Genomic DNA, 16,401 nt, shown 5'->3' with positions numbered 1-16,401 from the left:
TTCAAAATTCTAAAACTAACAATAATTACGTAAATAATATAGTAATCAATAATTACCAATAAATACTCCATCTTATTTCTTTAGTTTTGTAGAACAGTTTTTAAAATATTTAAAGACATAAGACGCCATTTTTCTTGAATAATATTGAAATTTACAGATGCGACGCTTCGTTTCGTACTGACTCGAGAATGTATTACTTTTTCAATTTCGTATTTGGAGAAACAACGACACCGTCGTGTTTTGTACGCTCCATTTCTATATTCTTGATTAATCTTTGGTTTTGCCTTATATAATTTTGGGGTGGACTACCCTTATCACTTAGTGACGTAGTGGTAGGTAGGTAGGGGACTAATGAAAAATTTTGGCGACTTCGTCTTCGTGAAATTAAGTTTTTAACAAATCCCACGGAAATTATCTTTTTTTTTAAAATAATCAATTATTAAAAGAATTCGTTTTTAAAAGGCCCGCAGCTTTATAGACATTCAAAATTCGAATTTTAAACGGAGAGCTTTTCATGGATATAGAGTGACCACAAGGTTTCTACATATAGAGATTTTCCAATTCCTACAAACGAGGTTTCAAGTGAGGTTTCATTTTATTTAATGCATATGTCCGGTACATTTTTTAAAGTAATCTTTTAAACGTGCAACGTATTTTTATTTTTGAAACTTAACTAGCTTTAAAATAAAAGATAACATTAAAAACCCTAAATGGTTTTAAATGTAATCTTTTATTTGAGTTGATGAGTTAGATCGTACTGAAGTTAATACCAACTTCTATAGAACAGAGCTAAACTTTGTGATTACAGAACAGTTTTTTTTTTTCAACTTCGTGCAGTAAACTTACAAGGAATTGCTTTTTTTGAAAACATTACTCTTGATTTATTTCTATAACTCTAGGATTATATTCTATAAGGAAAATAAATTTAAAATGTTTAAGAAACATGTTCTAAAATAAATATTTACGGAGTAATAAATATTTCTTTCGTAAATAGATCTTAAATTGTGTCCCTTAATTCGCACCTTATATATTATGACCTAGCGTAACTTATTCATGAAGTAGCTTACTAGTGAATTGCGGAGTGTAGATCGTCGATATCGCATTTTAAGACATTAAATATCCCGTGTCGCAAACGTTGAAGAAAAAACATTGTAAGGAAACCTGCATAACTGAGAAGTAATAGATTAAAAATAATTTATCTTAATTTCATAAAACCGTGCTTATGTTGTGAAATTATTATAGTGTTGTTTTCTTATTATTGTAGTCTATATTACAACAGTTTTAATATTACCCATGTTAAAACATGGATGGATAACATTATAAAGAAGTTTCAGTGTTCGTTTGTTTTTATGTATTATTTATTGACTAGCGGACGGCCGCGACTTCGTCCGCCTTTGGACCTCTTTAATCCAGCCCTTACAGTAGTATCTCTGGATCTACAAAACCGATTTTGAAAATTATTTTATATGTGTAAGAAACGGAAACCGCGTGGTGTCGACTAATTTATTATGAAACACGGTTTATTAAAAGGATGTGTTTAGATATTTATTATGCAAGGTTAAATGTAGTTTATCCTTGATTATAACAACTCGTGGCCACCACACACGTATCATAAACACAGACGCATCATAGACAATGTTTGTTTTTTACTTTTTTATGATATACAGATCTCTTTGATGCGAAAATTGACTCTGGTACAGTTTATATTCAGCGTTATAGACCGAGACCTGTGGTAGTCACACATACCTTATTTTATGATGGCTGAAAAGCCTACGTTCCTACGTACGTACCGTAGCCTACATACAGGGTGCTTTATTTATTTATTTATTTATTGATATACCAGCACTAGTTGACGGCCTCCGTGGCGCAGTTTGACGGCCTTCGTGGAGCAGTGATATGCGCGGTGGACTTACAAGACGGAGGTCCTGGGTTCGATCCCCGGCTGGGCAGATTAAGATTTTCTTAATTTGTCCAGGTCTAGCTGGTGGGAGGCTTTGGCCATGGCTAGTTACCACCCTACCAGCAGAGACGTACCGCCAAGCGATTTAGCGTTCCGGTACGATGCCGTGTAGAAACCGAAAGGGGTGTGGATTTTCATCCTCCTCCTAACAAGTTAGCCCGCTTCCATCTTAGACTCTTCACTTACCATCAGGTGAGATTGTAGTCAAGGGCTAACTTGTAAAGAATAAAAAAAAAACTGACAAGAAACATCTTTTGCTAAACGAAGCTTGGGATTCCCATAACTCTAGGGTTATATTCTTTAAGGAAAATTAATTTAAAATGTTTAAGAAAAATGTTCTAAAATAAATATTTTCGGAGTAATAAATATTTCTTTTGTAAATAGATCTTAAATTGTGTCCCTTAATTCGCATCCTTATATTATGACCTAGCGAAACTTCATCATGAAGTAGCTTACTAGTTAATTGCAGACTTACCACTACGATTACGTATTTTAAAATACAAGGAAAGATAAAGGCGTGTTTTACATGGATAGTCGGAATTATTTGAATTACTTTGTATGAAAACATAAAAAGATTTTCCGGAGGCCGTAGGTCTGGGGCATGCACCTCCAACTTTTCAGTTGTGTGCATTTTAAGAAATTAAATATCACGTGTCTCAAACGGTTAAGGAAAAACATCGTGAGGAAACCTCAATACCAGAGAATTATCTTAATTCTCGGCGTGTGTGAAGTCTGCCAATCCGCATTGGGCCAGCGTGGTGGATTATTAGCTTAACACCTCTCATTTTGAGGAGACTCGTGCTCAACAGTGAGCCGAAAATGGGTTGATAATGATGATGATGACACTGTTATGTTAGAACCATGATAGCCCAGTGGATATGAATTCTGCCTCCGATTCCGGAGGGCAAAGGTTCGAATCCGGTCCGGAGCATGCACCTCCTAATTTTCAGTTGTGTGCATTTTAAGAAATTAAATATCACGTGTCGCAAACGGTGATAAAAAACATTGTTTAGGAAACCTGCATAACTGAGAATTTTCTTAATTATCGTGTGTGAAGTCTGCCAATTCGCATTGGGCCAGCGTGGTGGTCTATTGGCCTAACCCCTCTCATTTTGAGGAAACTCGTGCTTAGCAGTGAATATGGGTTTATAATAATAGGTTAGGTTTGTCTCGCTAGCGCAGGCTCTCGGTACACAAAAACGGATCGAAGTTTTTTATATCCGAAGCAGTTTACGTTTATAGCTTCAGTTTTATTCTTCGCAAAGTTTAATTGAAGAATGTTATTCAGTTTTTACGATTATAAACATCTGTTCTGTTGGATTTGTTCTGAAAACAAGCATTTTATTGGGCACTTTTTGTTGAAGAAAATTATACTTTTTCAGTTTTAAGGAAATCTATACATAATATTATATTATTTACGCCGCGCGGTTCCACCCGCGTAGTTCCCGTTCCCGTAAGAATACGAAGATAATACATAGTATACATCCTCCCTCGATAAATGGGCTATCTAACACTGAAAGAATTTTTCAAATCGGACCAGTAGTTCCTGAGATTAGCGCGTTCAAGCTAACAAGCAAACAAACTCTTCAGCTTTATAACATACTAGCTGACGCCGCGTGGTTTCACCTGCGTGGTTCTCTTTTCCGTAGTAATATATAGCCTATAGCCTTCCTCGATAATTGAGCTATCTAACGATGAAAGAATTTTTCAAATGACGAATCTTGACAGCCACCGTGGCGCAGTGGTATGCGCGGTGGATTTACAAGACGGAGGTCCTGGGTTCGATCCCCGGCTGGGCAGATTGAGATTTTCTTAATTTGTCCAGGTCTGGCTGGTGGGAGGCTTCGGCCGTGGCTAGTTACCACCCTACCGGCAAATACGTACCGCCAAGCGATTTAGCGTTCCGGTACGATGCCGTGTAGAAACCGAAAGGGGTGTGGATTTTCATCCTCCTCCTAACAAGTTAGCCCGATTCCATCTTAGACTGCATCATCTCTTACCATCAAGTGAGTGTAGTCAAGGACTAGCTTGTAAAGAATTAAAAAAAGAAATCAAACCCAGGACCTCTTTGTTGAGATCCAACAACTGCCTGAGAAGTCGATACTGACGTCAAACTATATGATTACTCTCAAGTGGCGATATAAAAACTCATACCAGTTTGACGGGAGATGCGAAACAGAAATGTATCATTATTTATCTGAATCCATATGCACTTAGCTATTATCTAAACCTCAGACTAACTACGTAAGGAATAGTACCCAAATACACTAACAAAATTGTCTGTCATTTTGTGAGGAAAACATACTGAATCTAAGTATCACCATTATCATTATCAACCCATATTCGGCTATCTGCTGAGCTCTCGAGTCTCCTGTCAGAATGAAAGGGGTTAGGCCAATAGCCCACCATGCTGGCCCAATGCGAATCAAAAAAATCAAAAATCAAAAATCATTTATTTCAAGTAGGCTCAGTTTACAAGCACTTTTGACACGTCAGTTGACTATTTGTAAAGATTCTACCACCGGTTCGGAAGGCAGGTTCTGCTGAGAAGATACCGGCAAGAAACTCAACAGTTGCTCTTTTGAAAAAGTCATACAGTATTATAATTTACAATTGATAACGATTACTGTTTACATTTTTTATAGTTTCACTTCCTGTGTGAAGGTGGAAGCTGATCCAACGGGCTCCAATTGGATTGGATTGACAGACTTCACACACGCAGAGAATTAAGAAAGTTCTCTGGGTGTGTGAAGTGTTATTACGTATTATACATATCTTATAGTTAGCGGACGCCCACGACTTCGCCCGCCCTTAGACCTCTTTAATCCGACCCTATCACAAAATACTTTCTTAGTGGATACCTGCTAACTATAAACTACCTCCCTGCCAAATTTCCTTTCGCGTTTATATATTAAGATTAAACTAGAGGTTGTTAAACGTTTTTTACCCCTTTCAACTACACAAAATATATCTTTAACCGACGAACACCATTACAAGTATAAAACGTCGATTCTATATACAACTTTTTATCACACTAATATTATAAAGGCGAATGTTTGTGTGTAAGTGTGTAAATGTGAAAGTGTGTAAGTTGTTAAGTAGGTTTGTTCCTCCTTTACGCCGCTACTGAAGCGATTTAGCTGAAATTTGGAATGAAAATAGATTTTACTCTGGATTAACACATAGGCTACTTTTCGTCCCGGAAAAATCCATGGTTCCCGCGGGAGTAATTAATTATTAATATGGTTAATCCAGAGTAAAATCTAGTTCCATTCCAAATTTCAGCCAAATCGCTTTAGTAGCCGCAGCGTAAAAGAGGAACAAACATACTTACACATAAACTTTCGCCTTTATAATATTAGAAGGATTATTCGGATTGCTTTTTGCTGTGATTCTGTAGGGACGTAACCGATCTATAGTATAAAATTATCATTGGCTATATGTATATTGTTGTGAATACTAAACATTTATAGGATTAAATAAAATATTATAGACAGTGTTATCGCCGCGTTGCAACGATTTGCGGTACGGACGTCGGATGGCTTCAGTGTACTCGTGGCGTTCGAGCCGTCCACATCTCTTGTTGTGTAATTCTTTATGGGTTACTTGGGATAGGCGGGGAGAGTGACTTGAGTGAAAAGGGGAGTGTTTATTAACAGTTAAAGGATCCTTTAACCCTACACACGTCGTTCACAAGTGCGTGACTCCACTTAAGTGCCATTTTAGGGTCTTAATGTGGTTACAGTTTGATTTGTTAATTAAGTTGTCCTGACAAATGTTGTGAATGACCTTTGTTCGACATTAGTTTTCTTATTTTTGTAATCACCTCTGAGTCTGCTAAAAACAGGTACATCACATAAACTGGCAGCAGAAGTTAGTTCTATATCGGAAGGCAGCAGGCGCCGCCAATCAGCTTATCAAGTTACGTCGTAATTTCGCGCCAAACGGAATGCAATTCGAGCGGGGACATTCGTCAATGTGACAGCTAGCGGCCATGTTGTTTATAGAGCCACAAACATAAGTGTCGCCGCACACGAGCCACAAGAAGCAAGGCCACAAAACCAGAAAAGAAAAAAAAAAAAAGAAAATCATAAAAAGATTGAATTCATGAATTAACGAGTGAATGAACAGATGGATGAATGAATGAGTTAATGAATGTATGAATGATCGTTTACTCATAAGCCGTAGAGCAGGGTAGGCAAACCTTTATGCATCAACGTGCCATTTTTTCTAAAAAATGTTTAATGGGGTCATTGGCGTGCCATCAAATAATTTTGACTTTCTGATTATTTGGAGAATAACAATAATAAATACTATCAAAACTCTTTATGAAATAAAGTAAACAAAAGAGGTACATTTTGGAATGTTTTTATTACACGCATAAATTAAATTATTGTAAAATTAGTGTGACTTCTGTTGCTGCAGGTTAGATGACAAATAATTTATGTCAAATACCTACTTTACACATGTTTTATGATCGGCGACGTGCCCAAAATATTGTGTCGCGTGCCATCAATGGCACGCGTGCCATTGGTTCGCCTACCCTGCCGTAGAGTATTGTTTTCAGAGTAATCATAGCCAAATGCTCAATCCAAGTGCTGGGCATATCATTATCAACCCATATTCGGCTCACTGCTAAGCTCGAGACTCCTCTCAGAATGCTGAGAGGGGTTAGGCCAATAGTCCACCACGCTGGCCCAATTGGCAGACTTCACACACGCAGAGAATTAAGATAATTCTCTGGTATGCAGGTTTCGTCACGATGTTTTCCTTCACCGATTGAGACACGTGATATTTAATTTCTTAAAATGCACACAACTAAAAAGTTGGAGGTGCATGCCCCGGGCCGGATTCGAACCCACACCCTCTGTTGCTGCTGTTATTCTTACTATGATAAGTTAGCTTCCGTAGTCTCGAGAACCCTTAAAGTTAGGCGAATACGGATCTTATATGAAGGTCGTCGTTACTTACGGAAGAAAGTTCTACAGTGAGTAGTCTATGGCAGGACGTTTGTACAGATTGGTTTTGTTTGTGATTATTATTATAGGACTCATAAGTGATTACAAATATAAGAACACTAATGTCGAACAAAGGATATGATTCACAACATTTGTCAGGACAAATTAATTAACAAATCAAACTGTAACCAAAATAAGACACTAGAATGGCAGAGGATGACCTTGAGTGATGTCACGCACTTGTGAACGTTGTGTGTAGGGTTAAAGGATCCTTTGACTGTTAACAAACACTCCCCTTTTCCACTCAAGTCACTCTCCCCGCCTATCCCAAATAACTCATAAAGAATTACACAACAAGAGATGTGGACGGCTCGAACGCCACGAGCACACTGAAGCCGTCTGTACCGCAAGTCGTTTCAACGCGATAACAATACGGATCTTCTAAGTTCTACAGTAAGTAGTCTATGGCAGGACCTTTGTACAGATTGGTTTTGTTTGTGATTATATAAAACTAGCTGACGCCGCGCGGTTTCACCCGTGTGGTTCCCGTTCCCGTAGAAATACGGGGATAATATAGCCTATAGCCTTCCTCGATAAATTGTCTATCTAACACTGAAAGATTTTTTCAAATCGGACCAGTAGTTCCTGAGATTAGCGCGTTCAATCAAACAAACTCTTCAGCTTTATAATATTAGTATAGATAAATAAGCATAAACAGTGTTGTTTCGACCTACCCCCAGTTGAAACACTTTATCGCAGTGTTATCTGCTATCAGCGATATCGCGACGCGCGACATCGCGTGACTGGCGTACCGTAGTCCCTATTATAATTTACAATACATTTATTTTCAACGGCGTCACAATTTTACCTATTTTGCATAGTTTAATGTACAATTTAACAAAATACCTTTAATGATTCATTAACTAATCTAACCCTAAACTAATCTTATCTTATACCAAGGCGCGTTTGAAACCTTCGTAACTTTAAAGGGTTGGTTTCAGAAATGTATGACGCAATTCTTTTAATGTACAATAAAGTATATTTCTTCTTCTTCTTCTTCTTCTTCTTCTTATGACGCCTTGGCCAGTAATAAAAGTACCTATAATTATCCAGAAAATATTATAATTATCGATATAAATCGTTAGATGGGCCCCTCCATATCAAAGAACGTTCAATTTTATGTCATTACCCAAAGACGTGCACGCACATCTTATCTTAGTACGTAACAAGCGCATGCTGTGAGTGGACGTGGACTTAATAAAATATTAACTGCTTTTTTCTTGTTTTAATCCCTTAATTATGCCTTCGTGTTCATTTTGGAAGTGTAAAAACACAAGCCACAACATGAGTAAAGAGAAATGTGTTACGAGTGACGTACTCAATGTGCGAAACCAATGACAATTCCGCGACGCGTTGAGGCCCATCTAAGGATCTACGATCGATGCCTACAATAGTACAGTATAGTTATTGTATATCTACAGTTTATTTCTTACTAAATAGTAAAATTGCTATATTTTTCGCTTATATCAATGAACTAGCCGACGCCCGCGACTTCGTCCGCGTGAAACTCGATGTAAACTTTCAACTACCCCTATCCTACCCCTACCCTACCCTTAGCCTACCCCTACCCCTACCTTACTCCTACCTACCCCTACCCTACTTTTCTGGTTGATTTTTTACACCTTGTGTCCGAAAAACCCAAATATCTTACGGAACCCTATTTTTTCGAAAATAAAATTTAGCCTATGTTACTTGTGGATAATGTAGCTTTCGGATGGTGAAAGAATTTTTAAAATCGGTCCAGTAGTTTTTGAGATTATTCATTACAATCAAACAAACTTACAAACAAAGTTTTCCTCTTTATAATATTAGTATAGATATTAAATACTGTTAGATATGTTACTAACGCATGAAAAATGAGGCACTCGACCGAGAAACTATACACAACTCAATGTTAGTTGTGGTTAACATCTCGTTTACATCGATCTATAGTATAAAATTATCATTGGTTTATATCCACTAAAGTTACTGAATACAACAGCTGCACGGAGTTGATACGGTGCCAATCCCTTTGCAAATTGACATATTATTAGTGTAGTATACTACGACCCTATAAAACCCAACGATATTTAATACTATAGATATGTTACCTAGGTGCTTACAAAACCGCAAAAGGTGGGTTACAAATACAAATAGATCTTACAATAATGGTATGATTTCCAACACAATTTACCGAGTAAATCAGCGTGCAAATTTTTACCAATATTTTACAATAGTACTTATATTATACACATTAATTAAAAATTATTCACAAGAAAAAATATTTAATCCAAAAATTAGATATAAAGAATGAAAATAGCGACTGAGGAAAATATAAAATAAATGTCAAAATGTCAATAAGTCAGTTTGCAGTAGTAATTATTATCGATAATACATTGAAGAACATTTGCTTTAAGCAATGTGTTAAAAAACATTTACTTAGTCGAGCGTACTACAACATTGATGAGTTCCTTAATGATAAAGATGCTTGGAGGCCGTTGGATCAGCTTCCACCTTCACACAGGAAGTAAAACTATAAGAAATGTAAACAGTAATTGTTATCAATTGTAAATTATAATACTGTATGACTTTTTCAAAAGAGCAACTGTTGAGTTTCTTGCCGGTATCTTCTCAGCAGAACCTGCCTTCCGAACCGGTGGTAGAATCTTTACAAATAGTCAACTGACGTGTCAAAAGTGCTTGTAAACTGAGCCTACTTGAAATAAATGATTTTTGATTTGATTTGACATATGTAATCTGATTTATCAGTAATTCAGCTAAAATTAAAAAAATCTTTCGTAGAGTAAAAACAATGAAATAATAACCACTCATGTAATTTACGTTTAAATGCAGGAAAAGTCAATTCTGTGATCGAACTTGGAACTTTATTATATATTTGAATTGCCATACAAAATTCAAATATATAATAAAGTTAAGGTGATCCGAATTTATCCACTCCTTGAGCGCACTCATGCAGAATATTGTATTTACTTACATTATATAGTTAAGAATATCTTTTTACACTTCCTAAATATACAACTCGACATTGTAAACAATATTTAAGTAATATTTGTTTAATTAACTTTGCGACTTAATTAAATTAAGACAATTAGCCGCTTTTTTTTTAATTCTTCACAAGTTAGCCCTTGACTACAATCTCACCTGAAGTAAGTGATGATTTAATCTAAGATGGAAGCGGGCTAACTTGTTAGGACAAGGATGAAAATCCACACCTCTTTCGTTTTCTACACGACATCGTACCGGAACGCTAAATCGCTTGGCGGTACGTCTTTGTCGGTGGTAACTAGCCACGGCCGAAGCCTCCAGCCAGACCAACTAAGAAAATATAATCGGCCCAGCAAGGGATCGAACCCAGGACCTCCATCTTGTAAATCCATCACGCATACCACTGCGTCACGGAGGCCGTCAAACTTTTGTTCGCCAGTTTCGTTGCATTAGTGGCATATCTAATAGTACAAAATCTTTGCCGAAACCACAATAAATACGATATTATCAATTTTGACAAGTTAGTACTTTCAGTCGTGGCTTCGTGGCATTCTGCCAAAGCACTCCATAGGCTCGCCCAATTGAATTTCACATATGGCATATTTATGTTAAAACATTTTAGTTCTAAGGGCCTGCGGTGGTCACACCTTCGTCATTTCATCATCATCATCATTATAGTCATAACGGCATACGTGGCGCAGTGGTATGCACAGTAGATTTAAATACAGAGGTACTTCATAGTTAGTTAATTTTAACATGAAAGAAAGAAAAAAGCTTTAATAGTGAATTATGCCACACAACACAATTTGTTATTAACAATATCCTGCGATGTGTGGCACAACCCAGTAAAGGGATCCAACTCAGCATAATGCTACATACTCTTTAAATAAAAAGAGCATGCAGCGCTGGTATTCAGTTGGAACCGTTGACCAGATGCCGCCACAAACACAGCACACAACAACCTTATGACCAACCATGACAAGTTTCGAAGATCAATAATATCATCTTTGTAAGTTTAGACATTAGTGTATTTAAGATTTAGGATAAACATTGTAATTTAATTATAAGATTTTGAAATTTGCATGCTAGTTTGTACCGAATTTTATGCTTCAACCATAGGTTTACAAGTCGGTCAGAGCTTCAACATTTGTATCAAGATCTTTGTAGCCAGACATATATATAAAATAAAAATAAGCCTTGATTATTGCTGGTTAGTTACATTTACATTTTTAACTATATATATAATTCTTATTATCTAGTAGCTTGTCCTTCGACATAGGTCTCCCCTAAAGATCTCCACTTTTCTCAGACCCTCGCCATCGCCATTCTTATCTATTCAGGACCGGCAACCTTTTTTAAAGCCAGAAATATATAGCTAGCTATAAGTTGATTTATAGCTAGATAGATATAGAAGATGATGGCTTACTGACATTTTTTTTAATAGTCTTAAATTGTTCATTATCTTTGTAGTATACTTTTTAATATGACTTTTTAAAATTACATTACATGAAAATTTTTATTTTTGTATATTTTTTTGACAATACGAGCTAAAACGCATGTCCGCCATGATGGTCTATATTTCAACTGTTTCATGACGTCACGTTAACAAATCCTTTACAAACGGAGCGATTGACAAATATATTAGTTAAAATTTAGTTTGACGTGTAGTGCATCAAGTAACATGGTGACGTCGCAAAATGGACGACAGCGTTTTTGACGTTTGGAAAATTTAAAAATACATGATTTTTATATATTTTTTTTAATTATTTATCTTTAATTAATTAATATCGATGTATTTCGGACCCATAATCCATGTACCTATCTACTATAAACGAAATTAATATTGTTTACACAGAGTAACCAGAGTGAGTCTTTACAAGTGAGGTACTGAAACCGGTGAAACCCGTTAAAAAAAAACAAACGTCACGCGTCTCCTTGACAACCGCATATATACAATTTCTCATAATTTGTATTTCAAAATTTAACACTAACAACTACGTAAATTGATGTAATAATTAATAATTGCCAATAAAAAAATACTCCACCTTATTTCTTTAGTTTGTGTGAACAGTTTTTAAAATATTCAAAAACATAAGACGCCATTTTTCTTGCATTGAAAATTATTACTGATGTGACGCTTCGTGTCGTACTGACACGAGAATGTATTCGTTTTTGAATTTCGTATTTGTGAAGGGTACGACACCGTCGTGTACCGTGCGTTCCATCTATTATTGATTGATCTATGATAATTAATTTGATACGAGTCACAGTCAATTACTCTATTCCAAAGATCTGGCACAAACAGGCTTATGTTCTACATTTTTATTACCACATCTATTCCACTCGTAAACAAACTTATTCTAATAAAAACTTTTTGTTTGTTACAGAAATCCTGCCCTCGTACCATCCAGATCTTCTAAAAAAACATTATTTCTAAAATCGATTTGTTTTAAGAACATAGATAAAATATAATAAAAAAGACTATCCCGAAGAAAATCTAGTGAACCATAGACAAATAATAAATAAAATAAATCTTTTTATTTATAAAAATAAATAATAATAAATTAATGACAATATAAATGTTTATTTAAAAATACGTACAATAAAAAAGGTGAATACACTAAAAATAAATTAATTACATTTTTTGAACGATCAATTTAGCTGTCAAAGCATGTTTAGGTCAAATGCATTTTTTTAATTGCCTGTACGGGGTCGGCTTCTAACCTAATTGAGCGTAGGTAACTAGAACGACTTTTTAAAACTAGCTTTACGGCTCTGAGGTCTAGCCCTTTTGAGTCTGTAACGATGTGCTAGCCACAGTTTAAAAATTAAAAGTGACAGATGTGTAAGTGATTGCAAAAAGGTTTTATAATGGCAACGCCGCCGGATTCGCCCGTTGAAGAGCATGCGTATGAACTGGAGCCGTCGCGGGCACCAAAACCCATACCCGTAGCATTGGAAGAACTTTGCAGACTGACGAAATTCACGAAGCAGGAGATCAGGGTCATGTATAGGGGATTCAAGACGGTGAGTTTTTGGAATTAATTTTTTATGCGGCTTAACCGTTCTACAGACTTTCAGTTTTAACTGCTCAGTTTAAGCTGAACAGTCGAACTGCTCAGTTAAATCGTCCATGTGTACTATTTATCAATTTTAACTCTACAGTTTTTTATAATGATTTTGATTGAAATTTCGATAACTACAGTTAAAACTGAACGTCTGTAGCGCGGGTTACTCTTTACGCTACAGACGATCAAGAAAGATCCGTATTATTGATATAAAATACTTTTCATCCATTAAACAGATGGGTGAAGGTCGTTTCTAATGGTCTAAAATCCGTATTGGAGAGCTTTACCCATCTACTTAATGAATGTTTTAATATCAAATTTAAGTTAAAAAATATATTACGAGTAGGTTGCCTCAAAAACTCTTGGCCAAATTATTGTTAATAATGGTTAATAATAGTTTAACCAGGATTTTTTTTAGGCAACTAACTTGCAATATATTTTTTATACGAGCTAAAATGCTGTCCGCCATGATGGTCTTTATTTTATCGTTTCATGACGTCACTTCACGTCAAAATTATTATTAGTTATTAATTAGTTTGACGTTTATTCCTTTAGTACGCCAATTAACAGTGTGACGTCACAAAATGGACGATAGCGTTTGTGACGTTTGGAAAAATTTATACATTACATAATTTTTAAATGAAATTTTCTACGAAATCCTTAACTTTTATTAATTAATATCGATATTTATATCGATATCGACATCTGACCCTTATACAATGTACCTACAATAGGTACGAAATTATATCTACTATAATAATATAATTTAATTTAATATAATATTATAAAGAGGTAAAGTTTGTAAGTTTGTAAGTTTGTCACATTTTTTAAATGGGGTAATCTTCGGAACTACTGGTCCCATTTTAAAAATTCTTTCACCAGTAGAATGCTACATTATCGGGGAGTGCTATAGGCTATATTTTATATTGGTATCATATATATTAGCCGAGTTATCACAGTTTTTGTCATACAGGTCGGACTGAAAATCCTCTTAAACAGACTTATTCGCATGCGCTGCCTTAACTATTGTGTAAAATTGAAATTAATGTATGGAGACTTTATGTATCTTTAAAAGTTCTACAAAAAAGTCCGCGACACCATATATCTATCTTCTATATATTAGCAGATATAGTACCTTTTGTGTTTTAAAAATTATTAATTTTATATACTTAGGTTTACGTCATTATTTATACAACTAAACTTTAATCCTTATTAAAATAAATTATTTAATAATCACAAGGATATTATGGAGATAAGATTTGCCATTTACGGTATGTTAATTACTTTAATAGTTTCGGAGATAATACAAAATTTCTAAAAGACGCAGAAATTCCGCTATAAGACGCCCGGCGCTTTCATTTACGTAGTTCCCGTTCCCGGGCCTATGACACTCGCAAATAACGTAGCTTTCTATTGGTAAAACAATTTTCCAAATCGGTCCACTAGATCCAGAGATTACCTCCTACAACCACACGAACTTTACCTCTTTATATTATTAGCATAGAAGTCTCTATTTCTCTTGGTCATACCACCACTCTCGAAGGACTGGACCGATTTTGCTAGGGGTAGGAGTAAGATAGAGAAGTTACAGGGTAGGGTACGGTACGGGTAGGGAAGCGTAGGGGTAGGGTAGGTTTAGGGTAGTGGTAGGGTAGGGGTAGAGGTAGGGTAGTGGTAGGGTAGAGGTACGGGTAGGATAGGGAAGTGGTAGGGTAAGGGTAGGATAGGCGTGAGATACGGGGTATGGGGTACGGGTGGGATAGGGGTAGGAAAGGGATATTAAGTATAAATATTATAAAGCTGTACTAAGTGGCACTTACCTTGCATTTTTAATTTAATCTTCCCCAGCCTCGTACAGCTCAGGGTGAGATCTTTACGCCAATTAAGTATTCAGCGGCGCCGCGCGAACTGTTTATGATTAAGCCGAGTTGATTAAAAAAGCTGCTCTAATAAGCTTCTGTTTTAGAGCTTTAATTTTTTTATCAGCCTATTATAGTCGACTACAAGACCAGGCTTCCGTTATGGAATTAAAACCACCACACTACATCATATATAGAGAATCATCATCATCATACTGCTGATAGACGCCCACTGTAGAACATAGGCCTTATTTATACTTCCAAACATCACGATAGAGAATGAATAGACTGTACGGTCACCAACCTTTGCCTTTAATACACATACTGGAGAGAAAAAAAAAGTAATTATTAATAAAGGTAGTAAATTTTGCTGCTACCACAGAATAGAGAATGAATAGGCTGTACGGTCACCTACCTTTGCCTTTAATACACATGCTGGAGAGAAAAAAAAAATATTATTAGCAAAGGTAGTAAATTTTGCTGCTACCACAGAATAGAGAATGAATAGGCTGAATGGTCACCAATCTTTGCCTTTAATACACATGCTGGGGAGAAAAAAAAAGTAATATTAGCAAAGGTAGTAAATTTGGTTGCTACCACAGAATAGAGAATGAATAGGCTGTACGGTCACCAACCTTTGCATTTAATACACATGCTGGAGAGAAAAAAAAGTAATACTAGCAAAGATAATAAGTAGTAAATTTTGCTGCTACCACGACTTTTTACGTTACGCTTCTCCTTGACATAAAAATATACAAACATTTTCATAATTTGTATTTCAAGATTTAACACTAACAACAATTACATAAATAAATATTATAATAGATTACCTATGAAATAAATACTCAAATAATCTTATTTCTTTAGTTTTTGTGAAAAGCTTTTAAAATATTTAAAAACGTAAGACGCCATTTTTCTTGAAAAATATTGAAAATTACTGATGCGACGCTCCGACGCTGACTCGAGAATCTATGAGCTTTTAAATTTTGTATTTGGAATAGCTAAGACACCGTCGTGTTCCGTGCGTTCTATCTGCCTATTATTCTTTAATCTGTGTTCATAAGTAATAAAATGATCTTTAAAAATGCAAGGAAATCTAAATTAGTAGTTGTATCTAGTAATTTAATTTAAAAAACTATAAAGGCGCAAGAAAGCAGGTTAACATATAAATCTATACTTATAATAAATCTGTAGAGAGGTCAATTCTGTACATGAAATATATTTCCAAAATAACTATCAGGGGGTGATTAGTGATTGATACTGATGCCAAAAATGCAATCAGTAAAATTTTTGTCTGTCTGTCTGTCTGTCTGTCTGTCTGTCTGTCTGTCTGTCTGTCTGTCTGTCTGTCTGTATGTTCTTTATAGAAACAAAAACTACTGAACGGATTTTAACGAAACTTGGTACAATTATTCAACATACTCCTGGGCAGGTTATAGTATACTTTTCATTACGCTACCATCAATAGGAGCAGAGCAGTAAAGAGAAATGTTGAGAAAACGGGAGAAGTT

The 16,401-nt window shown here is 35.6% G+C and overlaps 1 protein-coding gene across 1 annotated transcript in view; it reads left to right on the top strand.

Annotated features, from left to right (window-relative positions):
* Positions 1-16,401, top strand: part of LOC112053404 (Kv channel-interacting protein 1) — a 133,868-nt gene that overhangs the window by 100,782 nt on the left and 16,685 nt on the right. The window contains exon 2 of the mRNA XM_024092807.2: positions 12,351-12,990. Within this exon, the coding sequence (XP_023948575.1) occupies positions 12,835-12,990 (156 nt within the window). The 5' untranslated portion in view covers positions 12,351-12,834. The remainder of the gene's footprint in view (positions 1-12,350; positions 12,991-16,401) is intronic.

This window comes from Bicyclus anynana, chromosome 26 (genome assembly GCF_947172395.1).
Source record: "Bicyclus anynana chromosome 26, ilBicAnyn1.1, whole genome shotgun sequence".
NCBI lineage: Eukaryota > Metazoa > Arthropoda > Insecta > Lepidoptera > Nymphalidae > Bicyclus > Bicyclus anynana.
The sequence above is the reverse complement of the archived record's forward strand: the minus strand, read 5'-3'. Positions and strand labels throughout refer to the sequence as shown.